The 26,059-nt window shown below is 45.4% G+C and overlaps 1 protein-coding gene and 1 long non-coding RNA gene across 4 annotated transcripts; one reads left to right on the top strand and one right to left on the bottom strand.

The window, feature by feature from the left end:
- Window positions 1-2,064: 2,064 nt before the first annotated feature.
- LOC120711945 (probable receptor-like serine/threonine-protein kinase At5g57670) lies at window positions 2,065-6,149 on the bottom strand. 2 transcript variants are annotated; one of them, XM_039997618.1, is made up of 11 exons: window positions 5,599-6,149; window positions 5,418-5,509; window positions 4,803-4,921; window positions 4,414-4,535; window positions 3,934-4,335; window positions 3,442-3,696; window positions 3,197-3,354; window positions 2,951-3,030; window positions 2,729-2,864; window positions 2,493-2,642; window positions 2,065-2,396 (listed from the first exon to the last, which is right to left on the bottom strand). In XM_039997618.1, the coding sequence occupies exons 1-11, from the start codon at window positions 5,762-5,764 to the stop codon at window positions 2,277-2,279; spliced, it is 1,800 nt and encodes a 599-aa protein (XP_039853552.1). In that variant the 5' UTR covers window positions 5,765-6,149; the 3' UTR covers window positions 2,065-2,276. The 2 variants fall into 2 exon arrangements, with proteins under 2 accessions (XP_039853552.1, XP_039853553.1); XM_039997619.1 differs by having other exon boundaries at window positions 3,934-4,332; window positions 5,599-5,992.
- A 17,395-nt stretch (window positions 6,150-23,544) lies between these two features.
- LOC120711944 lies at window positions 23,545-25,812 on the top strand. 2 transcript variants are annotated; one of them, XR_005690553.1, is made up of 2 exons: window positions 23,545-23,772; window positions 25,086-25,812. It is a non-coding gene; the product is annotated as an uncharacterized LOC120711944 (long non-coding RNA). The 2 variants fall into 2 exon arrangements; XR_005690552.1 differs by having other exon boundaries at window positions 23,545-24,985.
- The last annotated feature ends 247 nt before the right edge of the window (window positions 25,813-26,059 follow it).

The raw sequence follows: 26,059 nt of genomic DNA, 5'->3' as shown, positions 1-26,059 counted from the left end.
TATCTTTAGAGGTATCTTCGTTTTCCAGATGCCCATAAGGAATTTATTCTCGACACCCCCAAAGGTAAGAGCTTTGTACAATGACCTTGTAGAATACTTGCCAGATTTCTCAAGTGCCCAGCACATTATATCTCTTCCCTCTCCTAAGGATACAAAGGTTAGCAGCTCTACCAAACGTTCACATTCTCGAAATTCCTGCTGGTTCAGCGACCTACGGAACTCCACCTGTATGTGACCACTACCCATAACTTGTTCCACCGAGGCATGAGGGTCCCGACAGAATTTGTAAAGTTGATCAAATTCCAATTTCAGAGGGCAGTTACCCAGCCATGTATCATGCCAAAAACTCGAATGAGCTCCACTTCTAATTTTGACTGTCCTGCCTCGTTGGAACCAATTTTGATAGCTAGTAAGCCTCTCCAGAATTGAGATCCAGATGTTCTGGTGATTTGAAAGATGCTTCTGTTTCCTAAATATTTCTTCCTCAACAACTCGACACAAAGACTGCCCTCTTCTACCTCTAGTCTCTCCGGCCATTTAGCTAGCAAGCAAATGTTCATTGTTTTCACTTCCAAAAAACCCAGGCCACCCCGTTCTTTTGGTCTGGCTAATGCTTCCCACTTAACCATATGGTATTTCCTTTTCTTATTCGTCCCCTGCCAAAAGAACCTCGATCTGACCTTGTCTAAAGCCTGGAAATTGCCTTCATACAGTTGGTATACTCCCATTGTGTACATTGGTATGCTGGACAGACATGAGTTAATGAGCGTAGCTTTCCACCCTGATGATAACGTGTCACATTTCCAAGTTGCCAGCCTCTTATTAGCTTTATCTGACACATTGCAGCGAATACTTGTGGTAAAAATCCGCATAGCTATTTTTTTATTTCACTAACAATGGTTTGTATTTTTTATGTGTCAATTGGTGAACTAGGGATTAATTTATCATAAGATAACTTTTCTAATGTCATTATTACATCCAACAATAGTGGATCCTCCATAGCTCCTTTTTAAGTGATAATTCAGATTTTTATGGGTCAACCAGGAATAGGTATGATTAGTGGTCTATAAAGATATATAGCTCGTGCAGCTGTTCACCGGTATTGGTTGGATTTCCTATCCTTTGATAATTAGCTAGCTCTATGTGTAAATTAAACATGCCTTGCTGTTTTTCAGCTAATAATGTGGATTTTCTGTGGTAAAAGTAACTTCCTGTTAGTGAATTAGGTGATCAATGCATTTTTAAGGTAGCTCATGGAGCTGTCCGAGTAAAATTGTGTAGTTTGTTCACATGTTGCTTTCTCTGTTCTGTCATCTATGCGAAGATAATAAATCCTATGTGATTTCTTATGAACATATAGTAGGTTGCATGACTCATGGCTACAATTTTCTGGTGGGTTTTGGAGTGCGACGTGATCCTTGGTCCTTTGTTTAGTTATTCAGTATTAGCTAACGATGCCTGTCATGGTAAAAGTATTTCTGTTTTTGGTTTGTGGGATGTTTTCCAAATGAGGATTTCGTCTTCGGAATATTCTACCACCATCTTTATTCTAGCGAATTGTTGTGATGATGTTTGGACGGTGATGCATTGCATAATGTCGCCTTTAACTTTACTGTCCTAGGTCAACCTGTCAGCGACTGTTCATACCCTTAGCCATGAGATTGCTCATCAACCCGGATTTCTCGAGATTGGCAGATTGCCAAACTTGTTACATCATCATTTTTTTTTAAAGGGGTGTTACATCATCAGTTGAGTACTGGGGGGCTGGGCAGGCGTAGGCCTCATCAGGAGTTGATTAGGCTTAACCATCAGGACTGGGCTGCGCATTGGATCCATGAAGATAATAAATACTCCTGATGCTGCCCGTATATGTTCCTCTCATTTTTCGACACCATGTTAGTTGCTCTTGTTTTAGCAGTTTTTCAGTAAGGGCAATGCGAAAAAAATGGTATTCCTACAGGCTTGCCTGGTCATGTTTCCATCCAGTGTTTCAGGTTCAGTTCACCGTAGGGGGTTTGCATTCAGAATCGATGTGATTCTAGTGTTGATTTATAGAGTTCTTGGTTTAGCAGTGGCTTCCAGTTACACGTTCCATTGTTGCGCACATTAGGAAATACAATCTCTTATGCTCATTCATACTCTAATTACATGATTAAATACCAGTAATCTAACCCTCCAAACGAGAAAAGAAACGTAAAAAATAGCACAAGCACCATGAGAAGAAAGGCATGCCGACAGCAAACACAAAGAAATTGGGGAGTGGGGGGTGCTATTAATTATGGGGAACAAGATTCAGAAAACAATGTGCAATCATCCATGTCATCAACCTCGTCCTCGGGAATGTTCCATTTCTCTGGTTCCTCCAGGCAATCATCAGTAGACAAGAAATGCAGAACCTGAAAGATGACATGCAGAGTAACTGGCATTTGGTTATCACTGAACATTTCACATGTCAATCAGTTCAGATCAGGTAGTAATTTGATGCATGGTACCTCGGCCATTGAGGGCCGCCACATTGCCGGTCGCATAATGCAGCGGGACGAGACGGCGATCATCCTCTTCAGTTGATCCTTGTCATAGTCATCTCCGAGGTTCGGGTCGGCAAGTTCAGTCGCTTGCCCAGCCTCCAGGAGTGGCTTTGCCTGGACATTAAGAGGAAGTCATACATGTGAATTGCTGTTAAGTAAAGACATAATTTTTTTCTAATATTTTTATCTCTAGTTCTCACCCACTGCAAAAGGCTTTGTTTGGAGCAGTCAATAGGTCTCCTTCCAGTGACAATCTCCAGCAGCAGAACCCCAAAAGCGAATATGTCAGTCTTCTCATCAACGATGCCGTGCATGAAATATTCTGGTGCCAAGTACCTGCTCAAAGTGTTATTTTTTCTGGAAACATGAGTCGAATTGCAATTTGTTTGCATTGATAGTGTTAATATAAATACGCTTCTTACCCAAATGTGCCTTCTATAGGTATGACAGAGTGATGAGTCCACTGCTTGGGGAGCCACTTTGCTAGTCCAAAGTCTGAAATCTGTGGAAGAGATGGCATTTCTTGATTTGATCATAATCTTGATTCAATCTGGGTTAACTTTCTTGCAGTTAACAATGTTTTTATAAATTGTTGTTGGTTTGTAGCATTTCCTTTGGTCTTCAGATCATACAAGGAGGATCATTGTCCAATCAGAAAATGGATTTACCTGAGGTTCAAAGTCATCACCAAGAAGCACATTGGAGGCCTTGATGTCACGATGGATGATTCTATGCCTGCAGAACATATGCAGATATTGCAAGCCCCTTGCAACACCAACCGCAATCTTGTACCTCAAAGGCCATTCAAGGGTTTTACCACTCTTCCCTGCAAAGTTGGACCTCTGTTGTCACAAAGTTTCAGACAAAATTTCACCATCTCTGAAAAAATACTACTGACTGAGATTCAGTGTACCGTGCAATGCCGATGCTAGAGTTCCATTTGCGCAGAATTCAAATATCAGGTATAGTCCATTCTCAACGCAGCATCCAAGAAGATATGATGTATTTGGGTGGCATACATGTCCCTGAATCCCTAGTTCCGCCAGGAACTCTTTCTCCTTCTGTTCACTGGGCGTGCCTTTTGCCAGCCTCTTCACAGCTACTTGCTGGCCATCAGATAGGACGCCCTTGTATACTTCTGCATAGCCTCCTCTTCCCGCCAAGTTATCTACAAGAAACCATAAAAGATTACAGATGCCTCACTTATGATGACACCAAACCAGTAAACTTTTGTTACATAAGAGTAGACAAAATTCTTGAAACTGAATGAATTATTTGTATACTGATCCCATTGCTGTACTTCTTATGATGCCAAATTCAGTGATCTTCAGAAACTCTTTCAATTTGCATACACTAGCCTGGACAGAAATACTGATAATTTAATGAAATGATTGAAAAGAGATACCTGGATGGAAGTCATTAGTAGCCACTGAAATCTCCTGAAAGCTGAAGCACCTCCAGGCAGGCTTCTGATCTTCGGCATACGCCGAACCAGCATCGCTGGCCCTAGCGCTGTCATCGCCGATTGTCCTTAGGAATGGAAGCCAGAGCTTCATGTCCGACAACCGCCTCCATAGGCCATTTTGGCCACGCCGGCTCACCTCATGGCTAGACGTGTTGTAGCATTCTTCAGTGACTTGGTGCTCCCTTTCTTCTGGACCATCAAGAACCGCTCTAGGTGAACTCTTGTCCTCGGCATCTTCCTTACTAGATTGAGCCAGTTTTCTCATTGAGTTTGATCTGAGTAGCTTCTGAAGTGGTGGGAACCTTCTGCTCCATGTTGAGCTTGAGGATATATTGCTCTCTGCTGCTTCCAGTTTCAGAATTAGTACCAACAGCATTTTTATCACGCAGCTGAGATTTTTTTTTGACAAAATGGTCTTACCATCGAATGACCGAGACTTCAATCGGGTATTACATTGTGGTAGGCCTTCTCTTCCAACAGCTATCACAGAGCAGTTTTTTGGAGCATGCATGAAGCAGTAGTTTGCAATCTCAAAATGGCTCCTGTTACGTTGTAACTGTAATTTCAGTCTTCTAACAGATAGTAGAAGTTTCACTCGGAGATGGCACATAAAGCACTGATTGAATTAAATTGCAAGTTACTTTTTAAATTAGAAGTATCCTTGAATTAAATCAAATTTACTTTTGAAAAAATAGAATTACTTTCAGTCCATACCAACTCCATATTACATCATCTGACATCGCAAACTTGAGGAGAATTTCAGTTCAATATTTAAATACATGAGAATTCAAGTAGCCTGCTGAGGTTACCTATGGTATGCATTTCTTGATCTCCCAACAATAAGGATGTTTCCATCAGTCAGTGCAGCTTCTTGGGTCAGGGCTCTCCCAATGTTTGAGCTGCGAACCACCTTAGCCTCCAAATTGATCTGAAAAATAAAAGAAAACAAAAAAGGGTTACATATCTGTTTGGCAACGTGCAGTAACTAACCAGTAATATTTATGATTGATACACTTAACTACAATACATTATCCCGAGACTGCTTGTTGTGAAAACAAGTACAGAGGAGAACATGGACAAACAAAAGAGACAGGCTCAGAGCAGGGCACTAATCATGACATAAAGGCCACTTCACCTACCGGGCTAACAGCTGAAAAGATACATGACAAACCTGACAGAAAGGAACACCAACTAGCAATTATGCACAAGCTTTGCTTCCAAGTTCCCACTGCACTGTGATGCGATCACAGATTTGGGGAAAAGGGAATCTCACCCAAACAAACAGAAAATACAATCCAAACCGATAAGGTATTAAGAACTACACTCTGACATCACCTGAATTCATCAAAACAGACGTTGGAACCAAGGAATCACCAAAGCCTAATAAAAAAATTGCATTGTGTGTTTCTTCATCTCAATCTCACCTGTTTGGCCTCGCAGGCTTCGACGAACTCGCCGAGCATGTAGATGACGAAGGCGTTCGCCTTCTGCAGCCTCTTCTTCCTCCCCCTCCCTCCTGCAAGACACAGACCATAGCCATGAACACCTGATGATCGGCATAAGAAGAGCGGCAGAAACGCCACCGTACACTGATCAACAACTCACCGAGGACGTGCACGGCGACGACGGAGTCGTTGGCCTTGGCGACGGCGCCGATCGCCCAAGACAGGAGCTCGGAGCACCCCCGGGAGTTGTCCGGCACGCCGACGAGTATCCTGGAGCCGGAGAGCAGGTGCCGGTCTCCGTCGCCGCACTCCTCGATGGTGTCCATGCTCTGAACTGAACACCAACCCTCCCTCTCTTACTCAGCTCAAGCTCTAGCTGGCCGACAGCAAGTGGCACACCGGCACAGTTGCTGCGGGGGTGATGGCGACGACGGCGACGGCGACGGCCGGGACGACAGCGACGGGGATTTGTAGGTGACGGACGGGGAGCTTAATTCGCGCGTGCATGGTGATAGGTATGGCAGTGGCCAGTGGGGCGCAGTGAAAAGGTGGTTAGTTAGTTGGAGGCAGTGATGGCCATTCCATTAGCTCGCTCGCTGACTGGGCAGTGGGCGGCCACCGTGGGAGTGGAGCTCCGGGACTGGAGCTGCCATTGCAGGACTACAAAAATGGGGTTGCTTAGGACAGAAGATGCGTGCAGGTACAAAGATGGGTAGGGAGAGAGAGGGATGGGATGGGATCAGCATTCAGCAGAGGAGCACTACTGTGCCAACTGCCAACCTAGGACTGGTGCCTGATTCTGATTGGATCTTCCAGTAGATGTACTCGAAGCTGGTACCCGATCTGATCTTACAAGAGAACTAATTTCCTCCAAACTGGGTCTGATTGGGTTCTGATTATGGAGAAAGCTACGAGTTCTAGTACTCGTTCATAATTGGGGAAAAAAATTCTTGTATGTGCCTCTTGGACTCTTGGTCAGAGTACAATATCCATTTCGTGTCAGAGTTGCTTCCATTTTCACGGGACGAATTCATTTTAGTATATGTCGCATTAGAGTCGGGTAGATGATTACTTATGTGTACTTAGAGGTTAATGTGTTAGTCAATGTGTGGTGGTTGAGGTCTTGAGGATGAACTTGTCCAATGGGGACAGGCTTTGACCTTTTGCAGGATATATTTTTCTACATTTATATAGATGTTTTTGAAGTTACATCAACAAGTTATAGGATAAGAGAACACCCAATCTAGGTTAATGCACCACCTAATGTCTAGTCTGAGAGTAGATGTGTATGTGGCAAACGGCACTTCAACTGTCCGCATTAGTTTAGAAGATGCAAAAGCCTTGCACGCTTTTGTAGTAAACTAAGGAGGACTGGAGGAGACCATGGAATGAGTTGCAAAATGCGGATGCTGATTCTTGACATCTAGCTGCTCAGCCACAAACGCAGAAAAAGACAGGAAATGAACCCAAACATAACAATACACACCGTGATAAGAAAAGCTAACTCCGGGAAACAAACTAGCCCCGGCTTCAGCATTGCTAGCTCCTTGTTGCCTAATGCTGTAAAGAGTTCTTTGAAAAGGAATTGGGCATGTGGCTGAACACCCCTACACTACTATAGAACATGTCTTTGTTCCAGGCCATTTGTCCTGGCTGCCTTTGGGCCCGGGACAATAGGTGGCTTTTGTCTCGGGTCCAACGGCTAGCCGGGCCAGCGGGGGACAGGGGTCTTTTGTCCCAGTTGGAGGAACCAATCGGGACAAAAAGGGGGCTTTTTATCCTGGTTGGTGACGGCCTTTTGTCCCGGTTGGAGCCACCAACCAGGATAAAAGGCCCCCCTTTTGTCCCGGTTGGTGCCTCCAACCGGAACAAAAGGCCTTGGCCCCCTTATCCCCTTCCCTCTCCCCTCGCCCGAGCCATTCAGCTCATTTGTTCTTACTGTTCTTGCCTCGGGAGAGGAGAGTTCTTGCCCATTTCTTCACCACATTTGTGAAGATCTTTGATTCCCCCGTCCATTCATCGGCGCTAAAGATTTGGGGCTTGTTTTTCTCTTCTTCCTTGGCTTGTATAGCTCATTTCATGCTTTAGAAATAGAGAAAATGTGTAGCTAGCACATTTCTTGGACATTTAGATTGCATATGTAGGTGTGATTTTCTTTTAGATTTAGATGAGTATGTGGATAGTAGAAATTTTTAGAATGAGTGTAGACACTTCATGTGATGTACTTGTATATATGACCATATTGTGGATAGTTGATTTTTGTATTCATGAATGAATTAATGAAATGAGTATATTAGAATTTTTTTGTATTATGAATGAATTATTTTAACACTCTAGTGATGTATATATGATTTCATTGTTATTTGCAAGAGTTATTAATCTGATTATTGTAATTGTAATAGTAAATAATATTTGCATTGTAATGGTAAGAATTTATAATTTTGTGAAAAATAAAGGTATTTTACAGTAAAATATGGCTTCAGCAGCTGGAGGGAGTGGCGCCGGTGGGGGTGATCGTTGTCCTTCTGGAGAGAAGGGCACAACTCGAGTAGGTCGTCGGTCCAAGAAACCTAGTGCTTTTCATAGGGCAGCGCTCCGTTATTTGGAAAAAAGAATATAGATAATGCGTGGAAAGGGGCGAAGAACCTCCGTTTGATCTTGAGGATTTATTGTGGCGTTACGGTTCGTCACCACCAAACTCGGAGGTTTCAGCTCCGCCATCTTCTTCTGCGGCAGGAAGAAATCCGTTAGAGCATTCTGCGTTGCCACACAAGGACGGTTGAAAACCTATGTGTTGTTGTCCGAATTTTTAAGTTTCATGTTGAGTACTCCTTTGTTAAGTTCTGTAATGCATTAAGTACTCTTTTTAATTAATCAAGATGTATGATGGATATTGCAGATCTTTTAATTATTCATGTTATGTTACATTTAGTTTAATTTAGGTTTGATATATTTTATTTATTCGATACGTGTAAAGAATTCAAATCGATTTCTTTAAAATGCAGATGGACCGGCAATGGATGTACAATGCTGACCGACGTTCGAACGAATTCATTGAAGGCCTGCATTATTTTTTGTCTGTGGCTGAGGCAAACAAGCAGAATGGTTTTATGTGCTTCCTGTGTGTTCATTGCAACAATAACAAGGATTACTCATCTTCAAGAATCCTACACAGCCACATTTTCACAAATGGTTTCATGGAGAAGTATGTTTGTTGGACGAAGCACGGAGAACAGGGGGTTACCATGGAAGACAATGAAGAAGAAGATTTTGACGACCACTTTCCCGGGAATGCTGGATTCGGTGCATTCGATGATGATATTCCCATGGAAGAGCCCGAAGTAGATGTAGCAGAAAATGATCCCAGCGACGATCTGGGGCAGGCATTGCACAATGTGCAGGCAGACTGTGAGAGTGAAACGGAGAGGTTGAAGTTCCAGAAGATGTTAGAGGAGTACCGTAAGTTGTTATACCCAGATTGTGAAAATGGAATGAAAAAACTTGGCACCACCTTGGAGTTGCTGCAATGGAAGGCGACAAATGGTGTATCCGACAAGGGATTTGGTGAATTACTCGAACTTGTTAAAAAAATGCTTTCTAAGGACAATGAATTGCCTACCACAACGTATGAAGCCAAACAACTTGTTTGCCCTCTAGGATTGGAAGTGCAAAAGATACATGCATGCCCCAACGACTGCATTCTCTACCGAGGCGAGTACGAGAATTTGGATGCATGCCTCGTATGCAGTGCATTGCGTTACAAGATTAACAAAGATGATCCTAGAGATGTCGAGGGGGAGACTCCCCGGAAGAGAGTTCCTGCGAAGGTCATGTGGTATTTGCCTATAATACCATGTTTGAAGCGTCTGTTTAGAAATAAAGATAATGTTAAATTGATGCGATGGCACAAAGAGGAACGCAAGAAAGACTCGATGTTGAGACACCCCGCTGATGGGTCGCAGCGGAGAAAAATAGATAGAACGCACCCTGAATTTGATTTGGATGCGAGAAACATAAGGTTCGGTTTGAGTACGGATGTCATGAATCCTTTTGGTGAGATGAGCAGTGGTCATAGCACTTGGCCTGTGACTCTTTGTATGTACAATCTTCCACCATGGCTCTGCATGAAATGAAAGTTCATCATGATGCCAGTGCTTATCCCGGGCCCAAAGCAGCCCGGAAATGACATTGATGTGTAACTAAGACCATTGGTCGAAGAACTCTTATTGCTCTGGGGCGATAAAGGTGTACGGATGTGGGATGAATACAAATAGGAAAACTTCAACCTACGAGCATTGCTGTTCGTAACGATCAATGACTGGCCTGCTCTTAGTAACTTGTCAGGACATTTGATCAAGGGTTACAAAGTATGCACACACTGTTTAGATGATACCGATAATATATGGTTGACTCACTATAAGAAGGTTGTATACATGGGTCATCGTCGGTTTCTTCCCATCTGGCATGCGGTACGAAAGAAGGGCAAGCATTTCAAAGGCCAAGCGGACCACCGAACAAAACCGATGCACCGTAATGGTAAAGACGTCTTCAACATGGTAAAAGATCTAGAAGTTATTTTTGGAAAGGAACCTGGTAGCCAACCTATTCCGAACGAAAACGGAATAGTGCCCATGTGGAAGAAGAAATCTATATTTTGGGAGCTACCATATTAGGAAGTCTTAGATATTCGTCATGCAATTGATGTGATGCACCTCACGAAGAATCTTTGCGTCAACCTGATAGCATTCTTGGGAGTTTACGGAAAGACAAAAGATACAGTAGAAACATGTCAAGAATTGCAACGTATGGAAGAACGAGATGCCTTACATCCACAACAACGAGATAATGGACGAGAATAATTAAGTCCTGCCAGCTATACTCTTAGCAAGAAAGAGAAGGAAACCATGTTTGATTCCTTGAGCAGTATAAAGGTTCCATCTGGATACTCATCCAATACAAAAGGAATCTTAAATTTGGCAGAGAAGAAATTTACAAATCTCAAGTCCCATGACTGTCATGTGCTTATGACCGAACTTCTTCTGGTTGTGCTGCGGGGGATTCTGCCTGATAACGTCCGGTTAACTATCGTGAAACTATATGCCTTCCTCAACGCAGTTTCTCAGAAGGTAATTGACCCGGAGAATTTGATAAAGCTGCAAAACGATGTGGTGCAATGCCTTGTTGGCTTTGAGATGATATTTCCACCATCTTTCTTCAACATCATGACACATCTTCTAGTGCACCTTGTGAAAGAGATTGATATCCTCGGACCACTATTTCTACACAACATGTTCCCATTCGAAAGGTTCGTGGGGGTACTCAAGAAATGTGTTCGTAATCGAGCTTGTCCAGAAGGAAGCATCGCTAGTGCCTACGGAACTGAGGAGGTCATTGACTTTTGTGTTGACTTTATTGATGACCTTAAACCGATTGGAGTCCCTGAATCGCGATATGAGGGGAGACTAACTGGAAAGGGTACATTAGGAAAGAAATCTTATGTCTGCACAGATGATTTCTCATTCAAGAAAGCGCATTATGTGGTTCTTCAACAATCATCCTTGGTTGACCCGTATATCGAGGAACACAAGAAAATTCTGCTCTCCGAATTCCTGGAAAAGTCTGAGGCATGGATTACACGTGAGCACATGAACACTTTCTGCAGCTGGTTACGGAAGCATCTAATGCATAATATGGATATAAGTGAACTACTGTTTTTATTGGCTAGGGGACCATCTTGGAATATCTTAACATACCAAGGGTATGAGATAAATGAAAACACATTTTATACGATAGTCCAAGATAAAAAGAGTACCAACCAAAACAACGGTGTTCGTATGGATGCCACGGACAATAATGGAAAAAAGGACACATATTACGGCTACATTGAAGAGATATGAGAGCTGGATTACGGTCCCAATTTCAAGGTGCCTCTATTTTGTTGCCAATGAGTTAAGCTATCTGGAGGAGGGGTAACAAAAGATGAGTATGAGACGACAATAGTTGATCTCAACAATCTTGGGTATAGAGACGAGCCGTTTGTCCTAGCTCAGAATGTCGCTCAGGTTTTCAACATTAAAGACATGTCCAGCAAGCCAAAGAAGGGGATAAACAAGCAAAAAGATCATGAGCCTAAGTGACACATAGTTCTATCAGGGAAGAGAAACATCGTTGGAGTGGAGGATAAGATAGACTTGTCAGAAAAATATAATAACTTTGTTGCCATTCCACCTTTCGAAGTAAATGCGGATCCATGCATCCTGCTAGCCAATGATAATGCTCCATACTTGCGCCGTGATCATAATCAAGAGACATTTGTTAAGAGAAAGTCTGTTACCGCTAATCTTTCATGTACTTGAATCAGTTTCTATTATTATATACAAAAGTAATGACAATTCGAATACTTTTATTATATATGTACTGTACCATTATCCTTTATGTGTTATATATATATATCATTTTTTATAATTTTCACTTAATTATCAGACTCAAGTATAATTTTCATAAAATAATATAGATTACTCAACTAATTTTATTTATTTCTTGAAATTACATTCACATTAACACACTATACTTTCTCACTAACACACACTATCTCTCAAACTCACACACTACTCATTAATATCATGAAATTGATTAATTTTATGTAAAATTCATTTTTTAAATGTTAATATCGTGATAGAATCCACTTTCTGTCGAAAAGCAACAGTTTGAAAAAATTTATTCACCTAATATATTTTTGCATGGTCAAAATAACAAATATAATTTCAAAAAAGTTAGATATTTCGTTGATCCAATCACTTGAATGAAAATTAATTATTTTTGTTGCGTGTATCATGTTTATATAGAGATAAGAAATTTTGTTCCAATTTTTGGAATCATAATTTTATTAACTGAATTAACAAATGAAAGTCTATTTTAAAAGAGAAGTAAAAAGAAACAAAAACAAACATAAGATTTGGCGGGAATGAGGGAAAACAGACCCTTTTATCCCGGGTGGTAGATCCACCCGGGACTAAAGGTGGGCCGCGGGCTGGGAATTTTCCCGGCCCGCCCAAAAACACTTCCTCGCCCCCATATAACTCTCCTTCTTCCTCGCCCCCATGTTCCCCCAACACTTCGCGATTTTCTTGATTTCCGCCGGCGCGCCGTCGCCCCGCTGCTCGATCCGACGCCTCCTTCTCGCCATCGTCGTCATCCCCGAGCGCCGTCGTCCACTGCCGCCAGAGGACGCGCCGCTCGAGCTTCGCCGCCCCATCGCGCCGTCGTCCCCGAGCGCCGTCGTCGCCGACCACTGCCCGTGCCGGCCCCGACCTCGCCCTCCACCCGCGCGTGCCGCCCAAGCTCGCCGGCCCCGCGCCGTCGTCCCGGACCCCGCCCTCGACCTCCACCCGCCGCCGGCCCCGATGTCGCCTGCCCAAATGCCGGCCCCCCACCTCGAGCGACCTCCACCACCACCGGCCCGAGCTCGCCGGCCCCGACCTCGACGCCCGCCGTGCCCCCGCCCGCCCTCGACCGCCGCCGTGCCACCGCGACCTCGACCGCCGGCGCGCTGCACCCCTCGGCCGCCGCCTCAGCTCGCGACCCGACGCACCACCGCCGATGCCGGCCGGCGCCGAAGGACGTAAGCCCTTTGCTGACGTTAGCACTACTATGTGCTGACGTCAGCTTTTTTTATTATGTTAGAAATAGTTGGAAATAGATAGGAGTTTGTAGAAAATAGTTAGAAAATAGTTGGAAAAATCGTAGAATCATGAAAAATATTTGGAAATTTTTATTTATTATATATTAAGTAGAATTGATTTATAGATATATTATTAGAATTCAATTATGGAAATATTATTAGAATTCAATTTTAGATATATTATTAGAATTCAATTTTGGATATATTATTAGAGAGAATTTAGAGAGAAATAGAGAAGGATATATAGAATTAGAGAGAATTTCTATTATGATGTATTCATTATTTAATTATGTCATTCAAAGACTTTAATTTATCATGTATTTATTATTTTTTATGGCATTCAAAGAGTTCAATTTATCATGTATTTATTATTTTTTTATGTCATTCAAAGAGTTCAATTTATCATGTATTTACTCTTTAATTATGTCATTTATATATTACTTCTCGGGCTCGCAAACTCGCGCTAACACACAATCGTTTTCGATAGTTTCCGATAGTTTCCGATCGTTACCGATCCCGACCGAATCGTTTTCGATAGTTTCCGATCATTACCGATACCGACCGAATCGTTTCCAATAGGTTCCGATCGTTACCGATACCGACCAAATCGTTTCCGATCATTTCTGGTAGTTTCCGATCGTTACCGATCTAAATATGTGGATTATTTAGAGAAGTTTCTTAAGGATTTTATTTGTATTCATATTTTAGTTATGATGGACCCGCGACACACAGACGCGGAAGACGAACAGTTCCTGTTGAATATGATTGCCGAAGGTCAAGGAGATTCCCCTGAACAAGCTGATGATGGCAGCAATACCGACATATATTTGAATATGTCCGGTGATGGAATTGAGCCACCATCTATTCAGGATGACGCTGCTGGTAAACAAAGTGCTAATGTACATATCACAACTATACTTACTTGTATTGAAAATCATATTTTCATCTGAATCTATATGAATACTATGAATATTTTTTATAGCCGTCTGGATCATCGTCGCAGCAGAAAAAGGCGAAGCGAGGCCCGACAAAAAAACTGGAAGGGTGGTTCATTATAATGGAAGTTGGTCCAGATGGCAAACCGATCGATCCAGAGGCTGCCGCCAAAGAATGGTGCTGGCGGGAGATTAAGAAAAACTTCATGGTTCCAGCTGAATCCGAAGAGATATGCAAGCGCTGGACCCTGAGCAAGATGGCCGAACAGCTGCAATCATTCAAGAAAATTTTGACGAAGAAATATATCAAGACCGTGACCACGCCCATGTTTACCAGCGAGCTCGAAAAGCTCAGGGGTCACTGGGATGCATTTGTGCAGTACAAGTCTTCAGAGCTTGGGCTTCAGAAGGTGCAGAAGGCCAAGGACAACGCCTCGAAGAAAGTGTACCATCACACTCTAGGCCAAGGAGGCTACAAGCTTGCAATACCCAAATGGGAGAAGGTGGAGCAGGATCTGCTTGACAGAGGCATCCAGCCTGCGACCATGAATTGGCCTGAAAGGTCAAGGACCTGGTTTTATGGTCACGGGGGACACTTGGACCCATTGACTAGGGCCTGCATCTGTGGGCCAAACATCCAGCTAGCAGCCCAGACACTACAGGAGGCCATACAAGCAGCGACCGAGGGAACATTCCAGCCGGATAGAGAGAGGGACGAGCTGACTTACGCCCTTGGGAATCCAGATCGTCCGGACTGCACAAGAGGAAAAGACGTGGTTCCGTGGAAGTATGGGTTCATGGATTACATTGAATCATATAGAAGCCGGCAAAGAAGAAAGAATGATGAGCGGGAGCACCTACGAAGGCTAGAGGAACGGCTGATGTCACACGATCAAAGACTGGAGGAAGAGGTTCAACACCAAGTGGCCATAGCAATGAGCCAGCAACAGCAAGCGCAACTGGTGCCTCCAGAGCCTAATGTCGCAGCCGATCATTTGTCTTAGCGGAAAAGCAGCTGCGCTTCCACAGACGTCACCGTCGAGCCAACGGGGATCCAGGCCGCAGTTGAAGCGACGGCCCCGCAGTGATTTCCAGTGGAAGAGATCACCCAGCGGACACCTTGTAACATGCAGACTGCCATTAAGAACTTAATGTTCACTGTTGCGTACGGTACCGCCATGCCAACCCAACCAGGCGACGTGTACCACGGGCAGCAAATTCCGGCAGGATATACAAGAGTTGGCGTGGATCAGGTGTGCCAGGGTTGGGAGACGCTCGAGCTTGATATTCCTGGAGGCGATGGGGAGAGGACACTAGCAGAAGCCATTTATGGCTACATCCTATGGGATAAGCGCTACATTGTCCTAAAGTTGGATGATCGAACACCAAGACCGGCATCTCAGCATGCCTCTCCAAGGCCTTCATCTCCGCAAAACCCCCCAAGGGCAGCACTATCTCGGCAAGGTTCACCGGCACATTCTCCATCACCATCATCTCATGCGCCGAAGAACACTCAAGTGTCACCGTCGCCTCCTGCGACATCCAAAAATTTACTGAATTAAATCACACGCTAAAATATTTCTTTTCAAAGTTTTTATCGTTGAGTTCAAACCTTCCTAAACCTCTGAGCCCCTTTCCCCGAAACCGTCCCGTCAGATCTCCGTCTTGACACCCGACACCCGATTTCAAGCATCGTTCCACCTTTTCTTTTTCCTCGTTGCCGTCCCATCCCGCGCCGCTTGGCGGCCTGTCGCCCACACGCGACCGCCTGCCGCGATCGACGCCGGCGCGATCTCCCTCCCTCTTTCCTTCTCTTTCTTTTTCTCTCTCTTTCCCTTTTCCTTTTTATTTTTCCTTTTTTCCCTTTTCTTTTTCCATTTTCTCTTTTCTTTTCTTTCTCCTCCCTCCTCCCTTCTCCTTCTCCATCCTCTGCCCTGCTCCCGCATGCCTCCGAGCAGGCCGCTAGGCCCGCGCCCGCGCCCGACCTCGCCTGCCCAGCCCGCGCGCCTCGCCTTCCTGTGCACGCGCGCCGCCCCCGGCCTGCCCGTGCGCACGCACACGCGCGCACACACGCGGCGCTCGACACGCCGCACCGCGACGTCGCTCGGCCCACCACCGGCCGCCTCCACGCGCGCACGCCCCGGCCCCTGCTCGCTCGCCCCGCACGCCGTGCTCCCTTGGCCCGCGCACCCGCCACGCCTGCGCCTCCTGCCCCACTGCGCAAGCGCTGCTGCACGCGCACACGCGCGCGCGTGCTCCACCCGCCGCGCCACCCGCCGCGACGCCCGTGCCACGCCACGGCCGCCCACGCGCTCCACGCGCACACGCATGCGTGCGCCACATGACGCACGCCGCCCGCCGTGCCGCTCGCCGCTTGCGGCTCGACGCCGGCCGCCCCCGGTCCCGCTCGTCCTGTTCCCAAGCCCGCCCACGCACTGCTCCCACGTGCGCTCGCCACGCCGCCGTCGTCTAGCAACAGTGCCGCCCTGCACGCCGAGCCCAACGCCACCGCTGCCACCTCCTTGTGCTCGTCACTGCTGCCGCTCACGTCCCGTCACCCTTGCGCCGGCCTCCCCGCCCGCACGCCGCTTCGCGACAAGCAAACACGGCAGAACGCCATTAAGGCTCGCCGTGCCGCTCGCCGGCCGCCACCACCTGCTCCTCCCCTCCACCGCCGCGCCACCGCCTCTCCCTGCCTATAAAAGGGGACCTCGGCGTCGCTCTCGCTCCCACGACTCCGACCGCCACCACCTGCGCCCTCCCACTACCCGCAGCGCCGCCACCTAGAGCCGCCGTGGCCACCGCCGCTCGCTCTCATCGCCCCACCTCCCTGCTCCACCCCAGCTCGAGCTAGGTAGGGGAATCAAACCCCCACCTCCTCCTCTCTCTTTCCCCTCTCCTCCCGGCCACCGCCTCCGCCCTGGACGCCTTAATCAGGCCGCCGCTGGCGCGCCACCCCCCTCCCCTATTTCCCAGCGAGGGGAAAGGGAGAAGAAAGGCATTTTTGCCTTTAGGCCCCTGCCTTTCCTGTTATCTCTTAAAGAACCCTCTCACCTCTCAAGCCCTTTTACAAAAGAAACCCTTCCTTTTATTTTTATTCGAAACCAACCCTCCCACCTTATGAAAACATTTATAAATAAGCCCCTGCCCTTTCTAGTATGCCCAGATATTTCTAGAAATTACAATCTAGTCCTTCCCCCTTTCCAAAACTAATTACAAAGAGGCCCTTGAATCTCGGTTTAACCTTAAACCCCTCTCTGACCTATTATTTCATGGGCAAAACAACTCCCGATCGGTCTGAAACTTTACCATGCCATTCCTAACATAGTTTTGGCCATGCCATTAGGAAACCGCCCTAAAATATTACTCCTGTCTCCATATCTTAATTGTTTCCGATTCGAGCTCAACGATAAAGCTTTTATTTCTTTTTCTTGATTGTGTGTTTGTTTGTATACGTCGTAGATCATGGTGTGAATGAAGGAGAGCCCGTCGACGAGCAGTACTGCAAGCAAGTGAACGAGGACCAATTCCGCGACCCCGAACCCGAAGGACAGTACTTCGATCAGGACCTCCCGGAAGGATTCGAAGACGGCAAGTTCAATCTCATCCTTTGATGCATGCTTTTGTCGTAGTTTTTATAAACACAACCTATTGGCCTGTTTTACAAAATTGCATATGTTTTGCCTGCTGAAAACACGGTTGGATAGCCACCCCTTGATTTGTTATAACCATTCCTTGACCACCTAGGTTAATGTCTGAATGCGTTTGGACGTTAATCGCTATTAGAACGCTTAGGACCTTGAACTCAATACAATTTGTTTTATAACGGAAAATGTGTGAGTGTGTGGGAAGGAAAAAATGTGAAATTTCGAAAGATGAGTTTAGACGGGATGGATGGCATTTCTGTGTGATTTGCCGTTTGGTGTGCTCGTGCCTGTGTGGCAGAGTAAGGAAGGGAGATATCCATCTTGTCACCACTAAGGACCGAGTTGGTGTGTCATCTCACATAACTCCACTATCGTGCAAACCACTCGACCGTTGAATGGGCAACGACTTAGCATAAACCCCACTAGTTAGTCTGATAGCCATCAGGAGAGCTGAGAGCAACGGGTGATCAAGGAGAAGGGATTAGCTCTGTGTGACTTATGCCCCGGTTAGAACCTCTGTGATAGGTCAATGACCCCTTGGTGTATTCCGTGATGGCTAGTCAGGTCTAGCTAAGGTGGGTAATGACTTTGTTGGGATCTGCACCCACACTAAGGTGATTGAGATGCGGTACCCCGCTTGTGGGTATAGTTGCACACCTCTGTAGAGTTAAAATCTATTCGAATAGCCATGCCCACGGTATTGGGCGAGTTACGGTGTGGTCACATAACTAGTGTTTATTTTGGGATGGGTTGGCGTGAGTTGTTTTGGAAAAGTGTCCGGCAGATGTGCCGTGTGCTACGGCGGATGAGGAGTCCGGTAGCAGCTTAAAAATTGGATCCTGTGTGGATCAATCCCTCGTTTTACTCGGTACAGGAAAACTAGTTTTGGAAATGCTTGCTTTCAAATGAACCCATGCATAAATCTAGCTTTCTGCAAAAGTAAACCCTAACCTTATCCTTGAATTACCCTGTGCATTATATTTTGTTTATTCCCCCTTCCATGGGTGTGGTTGGACTTGCTGAGTACGTTTGTGCTCACCCCATTCTTAATTTTTACAGTAGAAGACCCAGACTTCGTTCCCGAGGATGTCGAGTAGGATACTGTCCTGCACCCAACCTTGCCTGTGGATTAGGGTCACCCGCAGGAGATCCCGCATGGCGCAAGACTTTGATCACCCCCTTTTTATAATTAATATCGTTGTGTGGGTGTGGGTTGTAATCCTTGCGATAGTGGCGCTTCTCTGCCCATTACCACGTAGAGTTGTACGGTGATGAACCATCTGATGTAATAAATGTGTCATCAGCCTCCTGGGACTGATGTTGATATCACATTTAAGTCTTCTCTTATGAGGGGACACTTCACCTCCATGGTCACCCCCTCCGCCGTCGGCAAAGAAGGTAGCTGGACCGGCTAAGGAGCCTCCAAAGAAGAAGGAAAAGAAGAAGAAAACCAAGGAGGCTCCTATTAAACCCTGGGACATGAGCCTTGAAGAATGCAATCGGATAACTCAAGAAAGAGTTAAAGAGCACTTCAAGCCGAAGCCGAAGCCGGAGCCCGAGAAAGTGATAAATCCGGGAGATTTGAATTTTTTAAGGGAATGTGCGAAGCAAATAAGAGAAAATTCATTCTGAGAGATCTCCCTTCAGACTACGACCGCACAATTATCAAAACTACTGAGAAAAAGAAGAGACAATCAAAGTCGTCGTCGTCCGACGTTCCACAGCTCGGAGCCCAAAAGAAACAATCAATAGAGCCTCTCGTAGTGGGACAGACGACGCAACAACAAGACTTTGTTACATTTTTGAAAGAATCAAACCTAACGGCGGCTCAAATTGCAGGGGGGGAAGATATTCCAAAGGCCGATGTGGTCGTGAAATGGACGTATGAGCTGGGCAAATCTCTTGTACCCCCCGAAGTAGTGTTCGTGCTTCCAACGCAAATGTATAAGCTGCACCAACACTACATGTGTGCGATGGCCGATTGCATCTTCATGCAGGGCGCAAAGATTAAAGATGATGATTTCTTACGGGGGGAGGCCATTATATGGATAAACTGGGAAGAAGTTTACCAACTATTCCATCAGAAGGACCTCGACATCTCTATGATCGGCTTGTGGGTTCTGTAAGTATTTTACTCTCCTTACGTATTGTTTTGCATGATCTCAACATACTGATCCCTTGATTTATTCGGTATCATGTAGAATGGAGATACAAACTTGCAGGAGAAAGGGATACTCTCACCTCGGCTTCATCGACCCAATTACTTATAATTGGAGGCTTCTACGCGACAATTCCGATGAGATATTCAAAAACTTGTTCAAGTACATAAGCGTTCATCACAACAAGCAAATGATATTGTTTCCTTACAACTTTGCGTGAGTGATTCCTTCCGTCTAACTCTTTCTATTCAGTAATCGAATTGTTTAAAGCTTAACTACCAAGAACTGCCTCCGTATAATCTTGCAGTGAACACTGGGTCCTAATTGTCATAATTCCCGAGAAGAGCCTACTCGTGGTTATGGACTCATTGAGGAGAAATCCAGAACAATACGAAGATCTTCTTAACATGATGAAAAAGTAATTCTACCACTACTCCGTCGATGACCGATAATTTGAATCACTTTGTTACTTGACTATAATTGTTCTAATCATGCACAGGGTTTGGAAACAAGTCGTTAAAAATCATCCAGGCAAATTGGACAAGGAATTGAAGATCAAGACAGATTTTGCGGTACGCACTTAGATGATTCGTTGCACGTTTCATTAGTTTTATTATATATTCATGTAAATACCTGATAATTTCTTCTCTCTTAAAGTGTATGAGGTAGGAACAAGGCACTAATTTATACGCATACTATGTATGCGAGAACATCTATGGTCTGGTAGGTCCTCCAAGGGCCTGGACAGATTGGGAGGGGGAAGTAAGTAAAAAACTTGTTAATGTTTGAACTCGTATTTTAATTAGTCGAAATTAATTATTCCTTTTTTCCATAGGTCGAGGAGATGCGTGATAAACTCATACCAGAGGAAAAGATTATGGCGATTCAAGAACAATTGTCCAGATTTATTGTTGAGAAAGTCCTCGATCCAAAAGGCGAATTCTACTATGATGGACAATCTCACATTGACAATCACAACAAATATGATAATATACGCGTATATATGTAATTAAAAATGAATATACATATATATATATATATATATGTGTGTGTGTATTATATTTCTATTTATGAGTATGTATGTATTATATATATAAGCACTCCAATAATATATATGTGTATATATATATTTATATAATATTGGTCCTAAACATTTTCATATGTAAAAGAATTCACACGTATAGATATGTGTATACATATATATAAGTGAATTAATTTATATATGAAAACTATCTAGGACAAATATTATATAAGTAACTATATATATATATATATATATATATATATATATATATATATATATATATATATATATATATATATATATATATAGTAGGTCTATTTCCTACTCTGGGTATGGAATAAGGAATTCCATACCCGAGCCAGCCCACACACCCGATCCATCTCGTCCCCCGATCGCCCCGCTTTCGGTTTTTTCCATCCGGTTCGCCCCGATCTGCGACGACATCCCCCACCACCTCCACCACCGTCTCCATGCCCAACCGCCCAGCTCTGTCCCGGTGCCCAATACCTCCCGGCGCCGCAACCCCACCCCCACCCCCTGTCGGCCCCGCGCGCCGTCGCTCTCCTCCCAGCACCGCTCGCTTCCACCGCCCAGCTCCCGTCCCGACGCCCAGTCCCTCCTAGCACTGCACCCCCTCCGCGCCATCGCTCTCCTCCCAGTGCCGCTCGCCTCCACCGCCCAGCTCCCATCCCGGCGCCGCACCCTCCCCGCGCCGTTGCTCTCCTCCCGACGGCGCTCGCCTCCTCCGACGGTGCTCCCCCCACCACGGCTATTTTTTCGGCTAGCCCCCAATCCCTCCCAGTGCTGCACCAACCTCCCATGCCGTATCTCTCCTCCCGGCGCCGCTCGCCTTCTCCGCCGGGGTTGGGGGGGGAGCTCACTTCCCCGGCGACAACGGCGCTGCCGAGGTCGACGCGGCCTGCGACGGGGAGGTCGACCGCCGCAACGTAGGCAAGATGGAGCACGGGTGAGCGAGCGAGTGGGCGCCTAGATTAGCTTCGCCCTTCGTCTTCCTCCACTCTTCCATTTCCTCGCCCCTCGACAGAACCTAGATGTAACGAACATGGCACCATTGATGCCATTTCGAGTGATTTTGGTGATCGAATGACAACACAACACTTGGACTAATATGATTGTTAAGATGATCATTCTCAGGCTTTTAGGTTCAAGTGATGACAAAGAGAAAGAGAAGATAGGCGTAGCAAGGCCCGATGGACTGCCCCTACGGGGGTTCCGCTACCCGGTTAGCGGACGGGGGTCGAGGGGGAGCCGCCCCTCGCGGGTCTCAGGGCAGCGCCCTGAAAGCTCTTTGATTCAGGAGCACCGGAAGAACCGACGCTAGGGCATCGGAGCATCCGATGGTAGTCAGAAGAACCGACGCCTTGATACTTTGGTGCAGAAGGGAATCGAAGCCAAGTCAGCCTATAGGCACCGGTTGAACTGACGGTCCAAAATAGGGCATCGGTGCAATGGCCGTCCTTTGTACCAGAGACGATGTCAAGTGCCCAGAAGAAGTTTCTTCAGCACCGGTTCAACCGACGGTGCATCGGTGCATACCACCGGTGTAATGACGTCAGCATCCAGAAGAAGTTTCTTCAGCACCGGTTCAACCGACGGTGCATCGGTGCATACCACCGGTGTAATGACGTCAGCATCCAGGAGAAGATTCTTTCAGCACCGGTTGAACCGGTGAGGCATCGGTGCATTGCATCGGTTCAACCGGTGGTCTCTGCGTCAGCTGTCAGGACTTCAACGGCTACTTCATGTTGTGAGTGACCGGATGAACCGACGCTACCCTGCCAAGAGGCATCGGTTCTTCCGGTGGTAGCAGATTTTCAGCTGACCGTTGGAGCAACGGCTACAAGACTTGGTGGCCTATATATATGCCTCACCCCGTCCATTTGAAGTGTGCTGGAGTTGCTGAACATCCCAAACACACCCAAGAACATCTCCAACCACCATAGAGCTTCATTGTACATCATATAGGCTTAAGCACACTTGTGAGAGTGCTTAGTGCTTGTTTAGGGATTAGTTCTTGCGAGAGCTCCCTTGAGAGAAGTCTTGCTGCGGCAAGCAACTTGTGATCCGTCGTGTGACCCTCCGTCTTGGTGTGGAGTGGCAACGACACTTTGTGCGGGGGAAGAGGAGGCCCCCTCCTTGGTGGAGAAGCTCCGTAGTGGATTTCGGCCGGGTGACCGAGAGAGACGGTGGCGGTGCACTAGACTCGGTGTCCTGTGTGCACTTGCCTTTGCTTGCCGGCATCGCCTTGGTGGCGTAGTGCAAGACGGTGATCGGAAGAGCCTCGGTGTCCCGTGGACGTAGGCGTTTGTGCCGAACCACGTTACATGACCGTGTCTACTCGGGAGTTTGCATCCCTCTTGCACTTACCTCTTTACTTACCTTATTACGTTTCCGCATTTACTCTTTCTTGTGTGCCTTTACTTTCCTAGTTAGTTTGATTAGGATTGGCTATATGTTGCAAGTTTTTAGGGGTAAGTAGAGAGTTGCATAGATAAACCTTAGTCATAACTAGCATGTGTAGGACGTGTTAGGATTATCTTATGCAATTAGATTGAGCCCTAGGATAGAAAAGCGATTAGCGACCCTATTCACCCCCTCCCCCTCTAGGGTCGGACACCCCGGTGATCCTTACACTAGATTTGCTACTCTCGGGGTCGAATGGCCCGGATCTGCGAGGCTGTCCGATTCCGCTCGATGGATTGGGTCCTTCGGACTTCCTCGATCCGTGTCAGGTTCGTCTCGCTGAGCTTGTTCTCACGAGAATGAATTTGTGCTGCTTCTGCAAGTGCGAGCATTACTGGCGGAGGTGTAAGATCGTGGCCTGCAATCAGGTGCTCCCCTATCGCCACTGCCACAACGAGGCCACGGTGAGCTCGTACTCGTCCCCCCCCCCCCCCCCCCCCCCCGGAGACCACTGTTGTGCTGCTATGGCGTTCATGCAGAGCAGTATAGCAGGAAACTTATCTGCATAGGCGCCTTGGTTGCTCAAATCGAGTAGCTGGTGCACTCCCGTCATCTACTTATACGTGAGCCAAGCGGAACATTTAGGCATGCTTCTTAGTGGCTCGTGAGAACCTGTTGAGTTGCAATTAAATTGTTAGTTTCTATACGCTTATGTTTAGTCTTAGATCTCAATTGTTTTCATCCCTGTCTAACAGTAAAGCAGGCTACTTGTCTAGACTTCCAAGCGCTAACCGATTTGCTAGTGCACTACCATGTACTTCTGTTTCAACCAAGGGGGGGAATTTATGCATAGTTCTCAGTTTTCTGTGACAATGTGACAAGCTGTAACTGTATTGGTATGCTGGTCAGTCTTATGTCTTGATTGTCTTCATTTTTATTGTCCTGTTGGGTTGAATCTTAAGCAAGATAGTTCATTGTGTAGAATTCAGTGGAGCTCATGTCTTGGACCATAGAATTTATATAACATGAAAGATAAGTCATTGTTGAACACGCTCTATCCGTCTATCGAGCTGCTGAGTGCCAGGACCAAGCACTTTATTACCACTAATTGTTTTTCTGTAAAGTGTTGGTGGGGGAATACATGTTCAGATAACTAGAGCGTTATGTTCTTTTAAAAAACTGGATTGATGACTTTATTTGTTTCTGTATGTATACCTGTTAGGAATTCAGATACACAATATGATTTTGTTCTTAGATGGAAATGATTTTGTTTATATATGAGTGCTCAAATGTGAGCTTACGTTCCTGAATTTCTTTTTGAAATCCTCCATTGAACACACTCGAGCTATTGGCAGTGTGTTGTGAAGCCTCAACCACTACTGGCTCTGACTAAACACAGCCTGCAGAGCAACCTTTGTCAAGATGCTGATCCTCAGACCAGCTTTCCAGCAAAACTCATAGACAGCCTTGTAAAGCTGCCTGCTAATTCATTCTAGCCCTATTGTCATCAATCTGTCTTCAGCTCCCATTCATTTTGTTTTGGCTCCTGCATTAGATGTATTCTGCAAACTGCTCTCTTCTTGGGATTAATTTTTATATAGATTAATAGTTTAAGATTTGCAGTAAAGGCTGGATCAGATTGATAACTCCATTATTTGCTAAATAAACTAGCCTTTGGTTAGTTTCCTGAAATCCTATCATTTTATATCTTTTAAATTGTGTATATTGACCGGCTTAGATCCTGTTTAGTGCTCTGATCTATTGATTTCTGCTGCAGCTACAAGATCACATTGGAGTAGATTGGTGACAACAAACAAGCTTGACATTCGTTTGACTTCTGCCTGCAGCTACAGGGTCACATTGGAGTAGATTGGTGAGAAAAAAAATGCTTGACATTCGTTTGCATTATGCAAGACATCTAAATAAGCAGTTGGATCATGGTCATTGGAGAAGATTGGTGAGAACAAACAAGCTTGACATTCATTTGCATTATGGAAGACATTTAAATAAGCAGTCACATCATGATCATTGGAGCAGATTGGTGAGAACAAACAAGCTTAGCGTTCGTTTGCATTATGGAAGACATCCAAGTAAGCAGTCAGATCATGGTGAAGTCTGAAGTATGTTGTGGGAAGTGTAGAAATTCTTGTTAGCGTCATGGCTCATGTCTTTCTGAAATCCATTTAATGTCTGTAGTGTGATCCTTCCTAACCCTTCTTATGGCCTGATTGGATTCCAAAAAAAAAAAATCTTACGCTCATGCCTGATGCAAGTGAAGGTCAGCATAGGCATATAGTTCCGTCACTAGTATACCAATCAATCAGATTCTTGGTTCAAGACATGGCATACACAGGACGCCTTACTTCCTTTAAAACACTGCTTTCATGTGTACTGTGCTTAGTTACCTCTTTAGTTAGTTGTTGGGTTTGTAGTTTTCCCTGTAAGTCCAAATCGTAAAATTTGGCGCCATGAAGCAAATGTATTAGTGCTCCTTATTCAACCAATGTATGCTTTTTTTCATGGCCGTTGATGTAAAGAATAAATATTTTAATCCACGTGGTGTTGTAAAGAAAGATTGATTTACTCCATGGGCAGATGTATCACGGTTGGTATTGTAAAGGAAAAAATAATTTAATCCATAAGCTGATGCATCCACACGTGGATAGAAACTAATGGAAAATAATTTTTGTACTCCGCTAGCTTTCTGCGACGAATGATTTTCAGCGCTGAATTCATTATGTAACCACCGTC

Source organism: Panicum virgatum, chromosome 6K, assembly GCF_016808335.1.
Source record: "Panicum virgatum strain AP13 chromosome 6K, P.virgatum_v5, whole genome shotgun sequence".
Lineage (NCBI taxonomy): Eukaryota > Viridiplantae > Streptophyta > Magnoliopsida > Poales > Poaceae > Panicum > Panicum virgatum.
This window is presented reverse-complemented; position numbering and strand designations above follow the sequence as displayed.

What these genes read in the sequence shown, in the direction of transcription:
- LOC120711945 (XM_039997618.1), bottom strand. Translation starts at nt 5,764, where the DNA reads ATGGACACCATCGAGGAGTGCGGCGACGGAGACCGGCACCTGCTCTCC. An exon ending in GAAGTCTCGGTCATTCGATG is followed by an intron (nt 4,336 to 4,413) that starts GTAAGACCATTT and finishes AACTGGAAGCAG; the next exon opens with CAGAGAGCAATATATCCTCA. An exon ending in GGCGGCCCTCAATGGCCGAG is followed by an intron (nt 2,397 to 2,492) that starts GTACCATGCATC and finishes GTCATCTTTCAG; the next exon opens with GTTCTGCATTTCTTGTCTAC.